The following is a 16,141-nucleotide window of genomic DNA, read 5'->3' on the forward strand; positions in this document are numbered from 1 at the left end:
AAAAAAATGATGACAGGCTTCAGATGAGACAAATATTTCACCCTGAGGATGTCTACCAATAACATGTGTTTTAATTCAATCCCAAAGTACTAGTTACAAGATTGGTTTCTTAATAATAGTAGCTAATATAAAAAAATACCCATTTTCCCCTGTATGATCACATTCTGTTCACATTACAAACATACATGCTTCAATTAAAAGAGAGGTCAGCATTTGCTTCCTCTTACAACAATAATCAATTGACTAAGGATGTAAAATGATTCATTTAATTATAAAATATTAATACACATACCCATTCCTTGTATTGCTTCACTCTTCTTTTAAAGTGGTCAACCCAACCACCCAATTTCTTGCAGGTAGCTGGTGCTAATCGGCGCCAAGCATTTGGGAGAAGTCCATTATAAAGAGATGAGGATACATCATCTAATACTGCATCCATCCCTATTTCACCTGCCAATGCCTACAATATACCAATTAATTTTTATAACATGCATCACAACTGCAATTAAAAATGAAAGAAAAGGATCATTAAGCTTATCCCATGTACCAAAAAGATCATAAAGCACAGTAGACCCTCAATATTCACAGGTGATACATTTGGAGATCTTCAACAATTAGCTGAAAAGTAGTAGCCAAAAGTCGCTGGTTTGGTTCCCCTGATCGGCAAAAATTTTTCAGCTTAGAAAAAGTTTGTTCATGGTTCTTTGGAACGAGGCAACCACACATTAACAGAAAAAATACAATATTGGTATTTCGCAACAAGATAGAGAAAAATAGACTCCCACTAAAAAGCTGCCCTGAACCCATGGTGAAAGGCAGCAGTTTCACCATTAGGCCCTGGTGGCGCAGACCGAGTGGGTCAGCCTGGCATCAGCTACCACAGCTGCGGGCCAAGAGTGAAGTTCACGGTATCGGCCGCAGATGTGGAAGGCAATGGGAAATCACTACATTATTCTCCCTAGAATATGCAGCCTTGCATTCAAATAGAGAAGAATGTAGTAGCTGCAGTAAACCAATCCTAGGATTTAAATACTGATGATGAAGAATAATTATATGACTAAGCAATCCACAGATATAAGCATATTTACCAACACTTTTACACCATAGTAGGGAAAAGCAATTTACTTTTGAATTCTCCTCCCGTCCCCCCTGCCCTCATCCTTTTTATGGAGTGGAAGGTATGTGTAAAATTAAGGGAGTGCCCTATAAAGATTGAGCTTTGCATTTCCCAAATGAATGCCATCGGAAGTCAAAATCTAGTTGGTCTCTCTGGTTTTCTATCCACCAAGAAATCATTTCATCTCATTCAGATTTCATCTTGAAGTCCTAATCACACACACTAAGAGAATATGTCCAGAGGAGCCTGGCCCAATACCCAGAGAAACGGCCTATTATCTCAACACAGCACCCCATTCACATGGTGCCCCGAGGAACTCCTTTAAAAATAATTTAGTTACTTTCTTGTAGAAGCACTTTAATGATAATCCAAAGTCCCTGAATCTCCTTTAAGTTATGATGTAATGTAATGATTAAAATAATTTAGTTATAATTTAAGGCCAATGATTTTTACACTCTGAAATTGTTGCATTGTAATGCACATTTAGTGGATGACTCCATTAGAAGTTATTGTCGTAGCATCTCTCACAGTTTCTTGGCAGTTGTCAAAGGTAAAACATCTCTAGTGTTTTAAGTTGGCTTTAGCCTTGTGGAATGTGGTACATCGCACACAACTATGAATGCCTGTAACATTGCATTTATGGTATTTCATCACAATATCCAGTTCCTTTAAGCCCCAAAAATTTCGAAATGTAAGAAGATGCCTTGGTAGCTTAACTGCCCACAGCACTCCGCTGGGTATCAAGGGATCTGGGTTCGAACCCCAATTAAGGCAAATGATTTTTAAGCTCTGAAATGGTTGCATTGTAATGCACATTTAGCAGATTACTCCTGGAGCATCTCCCACAGTTTCTTAGAATTAAGTTTGTTCCCTCCCAGTGGGAATACTTTCAAAAATGATTTTCATAAAAGTTCTAGAGCTCATGTCTCATAGTTTCTGTAAAGAAAATAAATTTTGCTAAAAGTGTAGCAGGATGTAAAGAAATGTTTACAATCACTCCATGATGGCATATTCTGGATGATTGAATGCTTCCAACAAGATTAGAGTACATAAAAATATTAAAATTGATAAATAAATTACAGAGGGACAGTAGGATATTATAGGAGAATATGGGACAGTACAGGATAATTAACGACAGAATGAGGCAGTGAGACAGTATAGTGGCCACTGACAGTTTCTTAAAAGAGTAGTCTTCAAGGAAGATGGTTACCTTAGAGGGGTTAAGACAGCATAAAAGTCCGATTGAAAACTCAAGGCAAACTGTAAGCTTGGAAAACCTACTTTTTCAAGGTGACTACCAATGGATGTCATTGGGACATGATAGTCAAGTGGGTAGAGCACCTGCTACTGATTCAAGGGCCTGGGTTTGCTTCCAAGGGACTACTTGAGGCAGCCTCATCTTCATCCAAGTTGTGAGACTTTTGGATTCCAGATCTTCCTGGGAAGCCACAGGCAGCAAAGGGAAAGGAACTGGCCCCCTACCCTGAGTGAATTTCACATGTTGTTAGGGTTAGTACTAGAAGAGCTCTACTCTAGCCTCTCAAACCAACCTTCTGGTTTCCTACTCCATATATGCTTTCACCCAGGTGATGATGAGTACTGTGAGACAGTACTATCAAGAGGTACATATTTCACATTAATACCTGTAACTGAAAAATCTCACACTTTTGAACAACAGCCAACACCTGTTCAGACAATGTAGGTATTTCACAGAATGAGGAGAAAAAGAATATATAATTTTCTTTTCTTCACTGTCTCATGGGCGAAAGACCCATGCTTGCTGCATATACAAGTATCAATGGCTGTAGAATATTTTTTATTTTTCAATCATCTACAAGTCTTCATTAAAGATGAAATCCACAACTTCTCTTTCTAAAAAAAATCTTTGTGGAACTGAAACAACTGCTTGAATGAGTCATATTTGGGTTTGAAGTTTTACCACTCAGAGTATTTGAAGCTTTGTTTTTTAACTTTAGCTACAAAATCCAGGATTTAAACTTAAGGAGTACTTATTTCTGGAATTTTCAATTTAATATGTATTTCGTAGCCTGGTTAACCATGGAAAACAGAAACTACGGATTCCAAGTTTATGGATATGGAGATTCTACTGCATATTCCATTAAATATATGCCCAACACCTCCTTCATTAATTACCTAATGAAGACAGTAGTAGATTAGTTTAAATATCTTATATGAATGTTTTACACTATAGAATCGGCCTAAGAAGCAAATATGAAGATGAGAACCTTTTGAAGGAGTGATAATGTATTGCGCATGCACTCAACAAGATGGTTGAAACGCTCCAATTCCTGGTAAAGCACTACCATAGTTGGAGAAAATGATGCACCTCCTTCACCAAAGAATTTTGATTTCTCAATGAGTTCTGGTAGAACAGCTAATATATCTTTGGCCAAATGACTTATCATAGCTTCCCGGCTGACACCACCCTCACTCAGCCCTGAAAATAAAAGTAAATAGAAAGTATTACTTATCACAAAATTAACTGATGATTAAAATTCTGTACTACGGGTGAATGGATCACTTTGGTTTGTAACACATTATTATGTATAAGATTAGGGGCTGAACAAACATTCAATTACAAATTTGAAAACACACAATCTATGTTAATTACATCATTCAAGAATAACATGATTCACTTAAATAAAATATGTAAAGGTAAATATTTCAAGACTGCCCCATTTTTTCCACATCAATCTCTTAAACTCTGCTATTGTGCGCTTGATGATGAAATACATAGGTATTTCATCATCAAGCACAAATATGTGCCACAAATTTATTGAAACTGGCTGATCTGCCTGGCAAACAATGGTTCATGGTTCTTGTGATATGTACACAAAATATACATTAAAAAATACCTTCCAGCACTTAGGTGGAAATCAATAGTTTTTTCTAATCCCTCTCTCCATTGGGACTATTTTACTACAGATTATATGTCTGGGTTACTGAGCCATTTTACTATGTTCAATTAAAAAAACTATGTTCAATTAAACATACATACATAGTAAAGTATAGGAACTATACAACTATTCCATGAATGCAGTTTTATAAGCTTTGATGGACTTCTACCAGCAAACGTATTTGTAATAATTCTAACCCTCTATAAATTGAACTGATTCAACAATAATTTGATGTCATAGGAGAGATCCTTGGACATTATACACTATAGAGTTTAAAGGTTGATAAGGGACTGTACATGCCCTTCTGTACTTGAGTCATGGATAATGAAACAAGAGGGGATGCTTACATATGAAGAGTGAGAGAAATTAGAAGGGAATGATGAGCCCAATCACTTGAATCCAAGTTTGCAGGCAATTTCATCCTACAGAAAAAGAAAGAAAACCTTGTGTCCAGACTAACCTGCTTGAGGCTGAAGATCAATCAGATGACTCCACATTTCCTTTATAGCATTAGTGTAGTAGCCAATTTCAGCATTTGGATGAAGTCCAAAGACATCAGGAATATCAACCAGAGGAAAATTATCAATAGCATCTGAAATTATGGAGCATGAAATTTTCAAGAGATGCAACCTATTGAAATTCGAGCATTAGTATGAAAGCTAATTCTAGATTTGATGAAACCATTTAGCAGACCAATGTCAGTCAATACCTTAAGTATATAAAATTAAATGATTCAATCACAACATGTTACATTTATGAAAAATCATAATAATCTATCAAGTTCTTGGCTCTATCTCAAAATAGTTGCTATATACACAATGCAGAGTAATAAACATAGAGGGTAATCCAATGGAATATGAATTACATTAAATGCCTAAATCCCTTGATTAATATTATACTTCTTGTAGCAACAAGTAAGTTATATTTTAAGATTTCTGAATCAAAAACCATCAACTGAGAGTTCCAGTCTTTAGTAAAAGTCACCAGTAGTAATCAATAACATGCAGAACACAGACACAATTTCTTTAAGTTTTGTGCAGATGCAGGAATTATTTTCTTTTCGTCATCTAATGAGAAATATTACACTGCAATAGATCAGAGTTTAGAGCAGGTGACAGTTTTGAAAGGGACCCTAATTGGACGTTTTTTGTCATCAAATCCTATTTTAGTGGGTCTGTATTCTTTGGTTGAGTCACTATTCTGAATTAAGTGAGAATGCTCAGAAATCATTGTCTCTGATATAATTAATATCATATTCATGAATACTGTGTGAATAATAAAGATTCAGAGAAAGAAGCCTGATGTGCAGCTAAATACAAATTATCACACCACTTCCTATTGTAACCCAATCAACATGCCTATCCCCACACCAGTTTGACAGTCCTGTCATGACACAGTTATACTGGAATATCAGGCTGAATGTTGTAGCATGAAACTGCTAATCATAGAAGTTGGATCCAACTCCCAGATGTGTCAGTTAAGCCTCGCTTAGATAGGGCAGGAGGCAGATAAAAACATCAAAGGCTGACAAGATGCCACAGGGATCTCATTCCTAAAGAAACAAATCCTCCACCTTGGATGGATCAAAACTACATGCCCTGCAATTTCAATATTTATTTCAAATTTAACACCCAGGAGGATACACTAAATGGTAAGAATCTTAACCACAAATATTTAGTTAGAGAAATTATGTGGGTAAAATAGAAAGACATCTCAAATGTGATGCAGCACCATGATCTGGTTCCATCACTCAAAAAATTATACCTACTATTTTTAAATATTTTCCCAAGACACTGTGCATCATTATGGTATATCATAAAGTTTCTCCTATGTGTAATCAAGGCATCATATTTCTGTTTAATAAAAAAACTTCTTCCCGCCCAAAATAATTGGGATGAGATCACTTTGACATTAAATGATTTTACCCATAACCTCGTTTGTGTAGAGGAGGCTTTGCTTTTGCAGCTAGCCTTGGATGGCACTGCATCCAGCAACTGATCCCAACATGATGGGGTTGTCAAACATGTCATAGCCATGATATTATTAGCACAAACAATGAATGATTGATCATATAAGAGTCTAAAATCTAGGCAAAAATGAACCATAATTATTGAAAATTCAAAAACAAATTTCTTTCATGAGCAATCAATTTGACGCACACATTCATAACTAAAAAGGGGCAAAAGAAGGAATGAAATCATTTCTTTTGAATTTCTATTCATGATATAAGTAACAAAAGTCTGAAATGTTAAAAAAAATGAGACAATACTCACCTAAGTAATCATCTCGTGTGTCAACAGAAGGAATGACATAATCAATTGTTGAATCTTGATAAAAATGAAATGGTTGGTGAACATCAAATAAGAAATCTCCCATGAATTCATTCATGTATGTCTTTACTATTCTTCTATCATAATCATCAATGACTCTACCACCATACATAACCTATAACAGACAGTTATCACAATGACTGGTAGGTACACATGGAATACATATTTTTTTCTTCCATTAGCAAAAGCTGCAAATCTAATTACCTCTCCAATGAGATATTTTAGACTTCCCCATGGGATGTTTAAATCATTTGCTTCCAAAGCCTTACTAAGGTATGTGCCAAGAATTTGCATACAAACAGTGAAATCAGTTTCATTAAAATCATAACATATATTCCAGCCAATCTTGTTGTATTTTCTACGTTCCTGTGCAAAAGTGAATCAAATAAAATATGATTACATATTAAATTACTCCTTTATTTCATTCAATAAACATTAAAGTGGTGTTAAAATATTCTAGTTTAGAAGTTGGGTATTTGCATTTTATATTTCCGAAATTTAAAAAGTTGACTGATGTTAGTATTTTCAAAAATTTCCTGAGGTCAGAACAATATGTGAATTAGTTGGTAAATATGCTGGAATAAGGCAATTTAAATATACTCTTCTTCATTTATAACAGCTTAAATTTTATTTAGATAACACCAGCCCAGAATTATCGTTTTTACTATAATGCTTAAAGAGCAGAACAAGGATGGAAATGAATTTATCAGTTGCTTGCTACTATTTCATTTTCCATCAATTAAAACTTTGATTAGGTAATTTATCATTGTGTACTTTTTAAGAGCAAACACCCATGTCAGTCAAAAGTTTAGAATAATTTGCTATCAATTCAGGGTAGTCTGTGATGTCTTCCACAGAGCCAGCATTATAGTTGTTACAACTTCTGTGTTCATGGACTCTTACAGAGAGGATGCACTTGAGTTTATTAGCTGTTTATAGTGAAATAATTCCATTTATGAAAACTCATGGACCTATTCATAATAATCTATTTTGTAATTGCTGATGTCCACTAGAGCACCATGGATAACTCCAGAGACTGTAAAAACTACAAAAATTTGGGAAAATCAGATAGTTAACCATCAGTCATTTAGTCTCATTTGGAAGTATGCTGAATGTTACCGAACTGTAAAGACAATCAAATAAAACGACACAGCTAATTTGGCAAGGCTTTTGAGGTTTACAGATGCCAATGAGAAATTAGAAAAACTAATAAAAGCTAGGCACTCTGCATCAGAGATTGAATGATAAACATATTCGAATTTCCTAATTTTGCTCTGGAATTATCATTTACAAAGAATTCCTATATAACATCGACATGAAGGAATAAAAAATTGACACATAAATTCATTTGAACATTTGAATAAAAAATCAAAGAACATTCATTATGAAAATACACCAACCTGAACCACTGCATGAAAATATGCAAGAACATAAACTAATGGTTTGAATGCTGGATGGGCACATTCTTCCAATGAGGCTGACGTCATCTTAAAATAAGTGTTCCGCAGGTTCAATTTTAGACCATTTGGTGCTTCAGTTACAACTGAAAGATTTTGAAAAAGTAGTGAAAAGCAAAGAAGTGCCAATCACCATAGACAATTTACATTGCCTTTGAAATCATGTAAAACAGTTCATGATACAAAAGCTGATTATGGAAGTGACTTGAAAAAAATCAATAAGCAGACACAATGAGATCTTAAAACTACATTTATGTGAAATATATAGCATTAAATGGAGTTGATGCGGCCATTTTATGTCGTATTTCATAGTGTAAGTAGCGATTGTATTTATCCCTGCAGGCTGAAAATCAAAAGTAAGAATCCTTCACCCTTTAACAGCATAGCCCTAATCATTTTTTGTGCATAACAAATTAATAATATACTTTACTCTGTAACAAGGGGTAAGGTGGCAACTATTCTTTATTCACACATAACATCTTTGCAAGACTTTGAAACTTTGACATTCTTGATCTTTAAACACAATATTAAGGCCTAGTAAAACACTTTAATGGCTTTCCATTGGAAGCCTCCTTAGCCTGATTTGGCCCGTTTTTTATTTGGCAGGGTAAAAAATAATTGTGCATTTTTCCTCACATTGAGTTTGAATACATTCAAACCAAAAAAGGTAATTAAAAATGAAATGACAATGTAATAAAAAAAATAACGAAAGCTTCTGTTTAGGGACAATAAAACTGATGCCAGGGTTTGTGAGCTGCTCCCCCACTGTTCCATCTGACTGGATTACTGTTTCACTGGTTTCCTGATTACAGTTTCACAGTAGGAATCTTCAGAGCTATGCCAATCAAATCATTACTCAGCCATGGAAAAATGCAGGAACAACCCAAAAACCCTGGTGTCATCTGTGCCTTACCATGGAACCCTTCATTGCAGGATACAAATTGCCCTCCTTTGGTAAAAATTAAATGCTGGGGTATTTTATAAAGCAATAGTAATATATGCTCTCCAAAGACCATGCATAAAGTGAAGGTATAGGATTAGTCATACATTGTCTTTGTTCAACATATATCTGGCAGTGCACAGGTTTCACAAGCCTGTTTTATGTCATAATGAGTAAAAAGAATACTATTGACAAAATACAAAATAATTAATGATTATTATGCTCATATGCATCAATTACTTCTTTGTTTTCACATAAAAATTTATCCAGAGAACTATAAAACTTCAAAAGTAAAGTTTTCACTCTGTTTTTGAACATGGTTATGGATTTAGAGGATGTAAAGTACTTGGGGAGAGAATTTTGCATACAGTTTTGTTCCCACAGAGAACAAACTTTGACAGGCAATATTAATATGTGGCAAGTGGCATGCTATGACTTCATATTAAATGTATATTAAAATCAGATTTTCACAGCACACCTTAGGGAAATATAGTAAATCTCATCTGAAGGTTTCTACACATAATTATTTCTTCAATTTTTATTTTCTAAACATTTTCAATAAGGAATTAAGGAATATCAGCAAAAAAGTGATAATTTCCCTTGAGAATCATTTCCCTTGAGAATCATTTTCTACCGCAGGAACATCATCAGGAATAAATCACCATCAATGGATTTGGCTAGCTTCTTAATGTGTAATGTATCCCCATTATCTATGGCCGCTGAAAACTTTGCCAGAATTTATTTTTTTCATTGTCAACATCAATGATAAAATTTCAGGCATTGTTTTTCTAAATCCTACCGACATCTCTAATTCTTTATTTGTTTCACTCTTCAGGAGTAAGGTCTTTATTTTCTTCATCCAAATTTTCAAAATGACCCTCTCTTCTAATGTCACTCCATCCTATGCTTTTTCAATGTAATATCAATTCCCTTCCCTTGACCTCTTGAACTTTGTGGGTCTTGGGTCTGGTAGTTTCAGGTCTAATAAATCATATTGCACCCATTATTCTACTCTAAGTGGCATTTGCAAGAATTCAAATATTAATTAATTACATCCCTGGGGTCATATATGCTCAGAGGAAAATCTTACTTCACTACCTAAATTCAATCCCAAAGAAATTTTTTCTCAGTTAATGTAAAATGATGACCATGAACCTCACTTTTTTACATTTAATTTATCCTGTATGGTTTTCCTTGGGAAATCATACTTTTCTGCTAAAGAATTGAATGATCCTGAGCAACTTACATTATCCTATACCGACTTTCCTAACCTGATTTCCAAATATTTAAAAGAACTGATGACTCTGCCTAAAAGTACTCTCACACAATAGCTAACTTTCCCATAAGTAAGGAATTTCAAATTTATAACCGAGCAGAGCTCAGTACACAAAACCTGTGTCAACAACATTAACCAGATTACACATAACAGAATTGCAGTATCTGGGTAAAGTATACAAGTTGTAAGTTATGCATAAGCATACACTAAAACACCAAATATACACCATTCTACAGTTAAGCACTTAAGGGCCAAGGTGCACATATTTCATTTGTGCCTAGATATACTATCACATGGCTCAAATGCTAATAAAGTTACACCTGCATGATATGAGCAGAAATTGATCAATTCTATCCTAAATTACTCCCGTAGCCAGTTTCATAGAACACATATGCAGTAAAAGATGCTGGACTCTTACCCTTCAGGGATCGCTGTAGGATGCCTATTGGAAAGGTAGGTGTTGGGTCAGTGGTCATCCAAAGCCTAAAGTCAGGATGAGGCTTTGAAGTTGAATCCAATTTTTTCTCAAGAACTTGTAAAAAACTCAGCAAAAGGTGACAATTCTGAAGCAACAGCCAATGGCCTCTGGCCACAGAAATCTCAAAATATGATAAAGCAGCCTAAAAATCAAGGAGAATTTATATTCATTTATGAACTTTTTTCCAAAACACATCTTTTTATAATATTTTCACTGCTTTGGGCTATTTTCACTTTACCTTCTCTTGTCCTTGCCCAAGGGATAGATACTTGAAGCGCGAGCCTCCACTGCCCCACCTTTCAGCTAGTTTAGTCAGATCACTTGTTGGATCTGAGCCTGGACTCAAAATAAATACCACAGGCATTTGTGGTGAGCTTTGTTCATAAATTGAATCAAAGCTAAAACATAATGATAGAAAAAAAAGATTAAAAACATTTCAAATTAATTCAACTCTAACCAAAATGTACTGAATAAAAAGTTTTGATTTATCATACCTTATGCTTGGAGAAGTGATGTAAGTTTCCCCCATCAGATCAGATATGTAGTTAGTCATAGCTCTAATAATTCTATCAATTCGAAAGCAACGAAGTAACATGAGGGCTTCAAACTTACTCAAATGACTTGAATAATTAAGAGGGAAATCCGCAACTTCTGGTGCATCCAAGTTGGACCACTAATATCAAAACAAATCTATTAAGAAACATGGTATGCATAAACTTATGAATGAGATAAATATTAATTACATTTATTTCAATTTTAAGCACAAGAAATGCTTTCACAACATTCAAAGTCATTAGGAACTTAGTCATTAGTTATGGATAATATAATTCTCCACATATTTATTTTATTTATTTGTTTCAAGCCCATCCAACTGAACAAATACAGGAAAGGAATTTCATAGTAAAATACACCAAAGCCATAGGTGGATGAAAATCCAAATCAGCTGGAATTTAACCCACAACCTTTGGAACAACAAGAGTCCCACCCCACTGAGAGGCATTATCCCGCCCCCACTGAAGCCAGCTGGTATAGCTTTGGAAATAAATTCATGAGGTGAAGTTCTGTGGCCATATCTGTCTCAACATCTTCAACTTAAATCATATTATATCACTTCAATAAGGTATACCGTTACAGCCTGGATACAAGATTTATCAATTTTGTTTGAATATAATCAATTCCTTTTGCCCTGTTCAACTTCATTTCATATTTTGCTTTTTCCATCTTTCTCTAGCTAGTATTTCTGTGTTCAAGATATCCTGATTTGCATCATATTACTTTTCTTTTTCTAAACTGTCTGGCCAAATACCTTTACCATAAAGCTCTTATACATACTCTTTCCATCTTCTCTGAAAATCTTCTGGCACAATTAATAGCTGTTCTGTATTATCTCATATAGTCAATATATTTTTTTTCCCTAGCTACTTCCTGAAGATTCTCAAACCTTTGTGTATAGTAAGTACTTTTGCTTTCCTCTGTCTCTGAAATGTCTCCATTTTTTTAGAATGATCTTGCCACCAAATCTCCTTGGTCCTATTTCGGCAAACACATAATGCCATTTCCTTCTTTCAGCCATCCTTTTAATCATCCCACCTGTTATCTGAGCCTTCTAAACTCTCTTCGTCTTTAGCTATCCCAATTGACTCCTTTGCTGATCTTGTATCCTAATCTTAAGAGCCACTAATCTTTCTCAAAACATTCTCATTCCCCAACCCTCTGCTGGATATTTTTAAGTTTTTTTGGTGCCCCTTCTTTTTTAATCATACTAGAGCTTCAACATTTTACTTTGGCACCCCTAACCCTCCTAATTCTTTTCAATTGCAAACTACAATACATAGTAGTTAAATTATGATCCAAATCTTCATTCACTCCTGGAAGGACTTGTGAGTTGATGATGTTGTTCCTAAATCTATACCTAACAATGATATCATCTAGCTTGTATCTACCTGTTTTTCTTGGTTATTGTCTTGGTGTACCTATGCTAATGGTGATTTTTTAACCAGATAATAGCGATTATTAAACTCTTCTCCTGCAGAACTCAATTGATTTCACTCTTCCATGCCTAATGGTTAACCTATCCTTTACTATCTCTCTCTCATTACTGTTTGGTACTTCCTTCAAAGCAAATTCCCAATCATTTATTCTAATTAAACGTAAAATTGTCTACTTCTTCCCACTGACTACTTGTCAGCATATACACATGGGTTACAACTGGATGGGTAAGGTATGCTTTTATCTCTACCAATAAAATTCTATCAATCACCTGCTCTATATTCATCATCTCCTTCTGGCTAACGCACTGGCTTCCCACCCAGGTTCGAATCCTGGCAGTGGCAGATAGTGTTCAGTGGTAACCCGACCCCTACTTGAGGTGATTTGTGGAGGGCACTTTGAGTGAGCACACCATCCGTTGGATGGAACGTTAAGATGCGGACCCCTTAGCACCTTTTCTTAAGAGTTGGCTAATGCCAATGCTGGGTTTCTCTCCACCTTTTCCTGTCCATCCCTAATGGTGCAAATTACCTCAGCTGTCTGTTAACTCCCCTAAAACTACTACTATCACCTCCTTCGCCTCAGTTTCCTATTCAGTATTATGACAACTCCAAAATTACTCCCTTCCCTCCCTCCCCAATATAAATTACTCTGTAATTAACAATCCAGTAATCCCCATTTTCTCACCTCACACCACACCCATCATATATCTATCTATACCTCTTTCCTCCATTTCTCTCTTATTATTTTCTAGTTTCCTTGTCTTCGTCATAGTCCTAACATTCCATTTCCCCATCCTAACCATTGTGGTCCTCCTCTGAATCTTCTCTTCAAGTGCTTTCAGCTCCATTGTACATGGATTTTGTGTGATGAAAACCAAGATGGCCTTGCCTCCCTCACTGCCAGGCTTGACACCCTATACAGCAGGTCAAATCCCTAAGTGCTAAGATTCATTTCCTTTTTGTTTCCATCCAACTTATCATATGGAAGCCAATTTAGATGGCTATCCATTGACTTCCTTAGTAGTGTTGTTAAGGTCATACCATCTCTTAAAAGGCCACCCCACTGGGGTCAGATGGCAATGCAGCCACCTCACTGAGAAATACTCTGAATTGACAACTTTTCATCGAGCTCCTATCCTTCAACCTATCAGGCATGGGTGGCTCTAACAGGAACAATTATCATTGCTCATGCCAGTACAACTCTACAGGGTCAATGGAAAATGCAAGCTCTTCCACCAACTCAGGATTGCAGTGGGGGGCCTTTAAGTATAATAACTCAAGTCTTACCATGATAAAACCAAAAGATCTGATAATATCATATGAATAAATGTCCATCCTTACCTCCTTCCATGCATCTATGTTGTTTTGAATGTCTTCTACAAGAGTGGAAAAGTTGGAATAATCCTTAGCAAGTTTCACAATGTCACCCCAACCCTATTACAAAAAGTAACATAATTTTAGTGCATTATTTTAACTTCCATGTGGTATTTTAATATTCATGATCTCATAAATCAGGCACTTTTTGAAAATCACATTTTTCAAGCCTTCTATGTGCTATTCTGTTTAAGTAGGGGTCTGTAACTTCTTTCACCACCCATGGCAGACTGGTTGGTTGTAAAGTTTTGGTGAATCACATTTATGCCATTAGCTTCCCACAGTTACCAAAACTAGACTAATACTATTAGATTTGCAATTATAGGGAATATCATCTGACAAGTAAAAAACTATAATAAAACCCTTGGCAGGCCTTAGGCTGCCAACCACTTGGTGAGAGGCCTTAACCAAATTTCATCATATGAAATTTCAAGAATTTTGGAACAAACTTTTGAGCAGCAAATCAAAATACAGATTAAAAAAGATAAAATTTAATACGTTTTCATCTTAGGAAAATATCTTCTCACTGTTTTTTCATACCTTCTTGAACTATAAGACCTTTCACTTTCAAAAACAACGACCAAAGAAACAGAAATTTGTGAAAGGGCAAGGAAACCTCACAAATGAGGCAGTTTGCAGTGAGCCCAGTAGAAGAGCCACAGTCTGCACACTACCACAGCAACATGCATACTGAGTGTAGAGGGATGTTTAGACACCAAGATGGTGGCTCTAGCCCTACCCACCACCACACTAGGCCAAAACATTAGTAACTTCTCAACAGACCTTGAATATGCTTTGCAATGACTGAAGTACCATTGATATAGGCTTATTGGATTATAATGTCCTACTCATAACATTTTTAGGTGAAAACATCCCAAAAAAATCTTAAAAGAAAGTAAATAGATATTCCATGAGGATAATATTGTGCATTTCACAAATAGCCTAATGTAATTCAAGGTGAAAAAATGCTTGAACCCACCAGTATAGATGAAAAATTCAATGAATCCATACATTTTATCTCCTTCCATTTCAATTGCTATTTCCCTCTAAAAACCATGACTAAATATATGGAAGTAGAATTATAATGGAATAAACCAAAAAATAATGAAGTTGGAATCCCACCTTTGAAAGTATCAAAACAGGTCACAACAAACATTCCACTTTACACTATCAAAAGAAAATTATAAATATAAAAGAAAGGAATACAAAAAAATCCAAAAAGCTAAAAGATCCTTTAACAATAAGGTAAATTCTAACTCATCCAATGTCACTAAAGCCTCTGGGTACATTATAAACAATTTCAAAAATCAAAGGCACCATATTCAAAATATCCTTTTAAAGTCAAATAATTATGGAATTGAAAACCCAAAGAAAGTTGCTGCTATTTATGATAATTGTTTCATTGACCTTATGCATGGAGATGTGGTTGTTGATTCTAATCCAATCCAACAAATTAACAGTCTTAAAAGGGTTCATTAGTTTTTTGTGACCTCAAAGAGTCGCTACCAATTAAGTTGGCTTTTCCCATTCAATGGGACCACATTAAGGTTATGCATTAATGACCTCAGCAACCACTAATCATCTGGTCCTGATGAGAGCTCTGGTCATGGATTAGCGAAAGGTAGCTCAGCAAATACCCTCTCTCTAAAACACATGAGTGAATCATTGAAATAACGTAATTCCCATCCATGTTAAAAATTGCTAAAATATTATTTTTTACGTAAAACATTTACAATAAAATCTAACCAATTATCATCCTACTACCATTACAACTTCCTTCACTAAAATATTTGGGAAGATAATATCAAATAATCAAGTGCTTAAGAAATACAACATACTATGTCAGTATTAGCATGGCTTTCTTAAATGTAAATCCACAAATACTACCCTTTTGTCATACTTCAGGCTATTCACAATGTTTTCAATAAAAAAACAGACAGGCATTGGTCTATTCTATGACATGTTCAAATCATTTGACACCGTTAATGGAGCCATATGGAAAACCCTTTGAATACAATTTACTGTCCATTAAATAAAATGCTAAATAGTGAACCCTTTCTTACCTTTCATTATGCACATTATGCATTTTTTTCATTATTGACTCCCTGGATATACTCAAAGTTTTCAAACAATTACAAACAAGGTACAAAAGAATGCCAAAAATTGAGTCCTAATGATGCCAGATTTATGAGACTACATACCTAACTACCATTCCATCAACCTTTGAAATTTGACTTTCAAATAGGATTCGACATTTGCT

The 16,141-nt window shown here is 35.1% G+C and overlaps 1 protein-coding gene across 1 annotated transcript in view; it reads right to left on the reverse strand.

Moving 5' to 3' along the window:
* Dhc98D (Dynein heavy chain at 89D) overlaps positions 1–16,141 on the reverse strand; it is a 180,058-nt gene that overhangs the window by 3,063 nt on the left and 160,854 nt on the right. Inside the window, exons 65-74 of the mRNA XM_071585493.1 lie at positions 13,849–13,941; positions 11,011–11,189; positions 10,755–10,914; positions 10,457–10,658; positions 7,766–7,908; positions 6,570–6,731; positions 6,309–6,480; positions 4,496–4,627; positions 3,364–3,575; positions 293–460 (exon numbers count right to left, since the gene is read on the reverse strand). Of these exons, the coding sequence (XP_071441594.1) occupies positions 293–460; positions 3,364–3,575; positions 4,496–4,627; positions 6,309–6,480; positions 6,570–6,731; positions 7,766–7,908; positions 10,457–10,658; positions 10,755–10,914; positions 11,011–11,189; positions 13,849–13,941 (1,623 nt within the window). The remainder of the gene's footprint in view (positions 1–292; positions 461–3,363; positions 3,576–4,495; positions 4,628–6,308; positions 6,481–6,569; positions 6,732–7,765; positions 7,909–10,456; positions 10,659–10,754; positions 10,915–11,010; positions 11,190–13,848; positions 13,942–16,141) is intronic.

Source organism: Hetaerina americana, unplaced genomic scaffold (assembly GCF_022747635.1).
Source record: "Hetaerina americana unplaced genomic scaffold, ioHetAmer1.1.p SCAF_2, whole genome shotgun sequence".
In the NCBI taxonomy this organism is placed as follows: domain Eukaryota; kingdom Metazoa; phylum Arthropoda; class Insecta; order Odonata; family Calopterygidae; genus Hetaerina; species Hetaerina americana.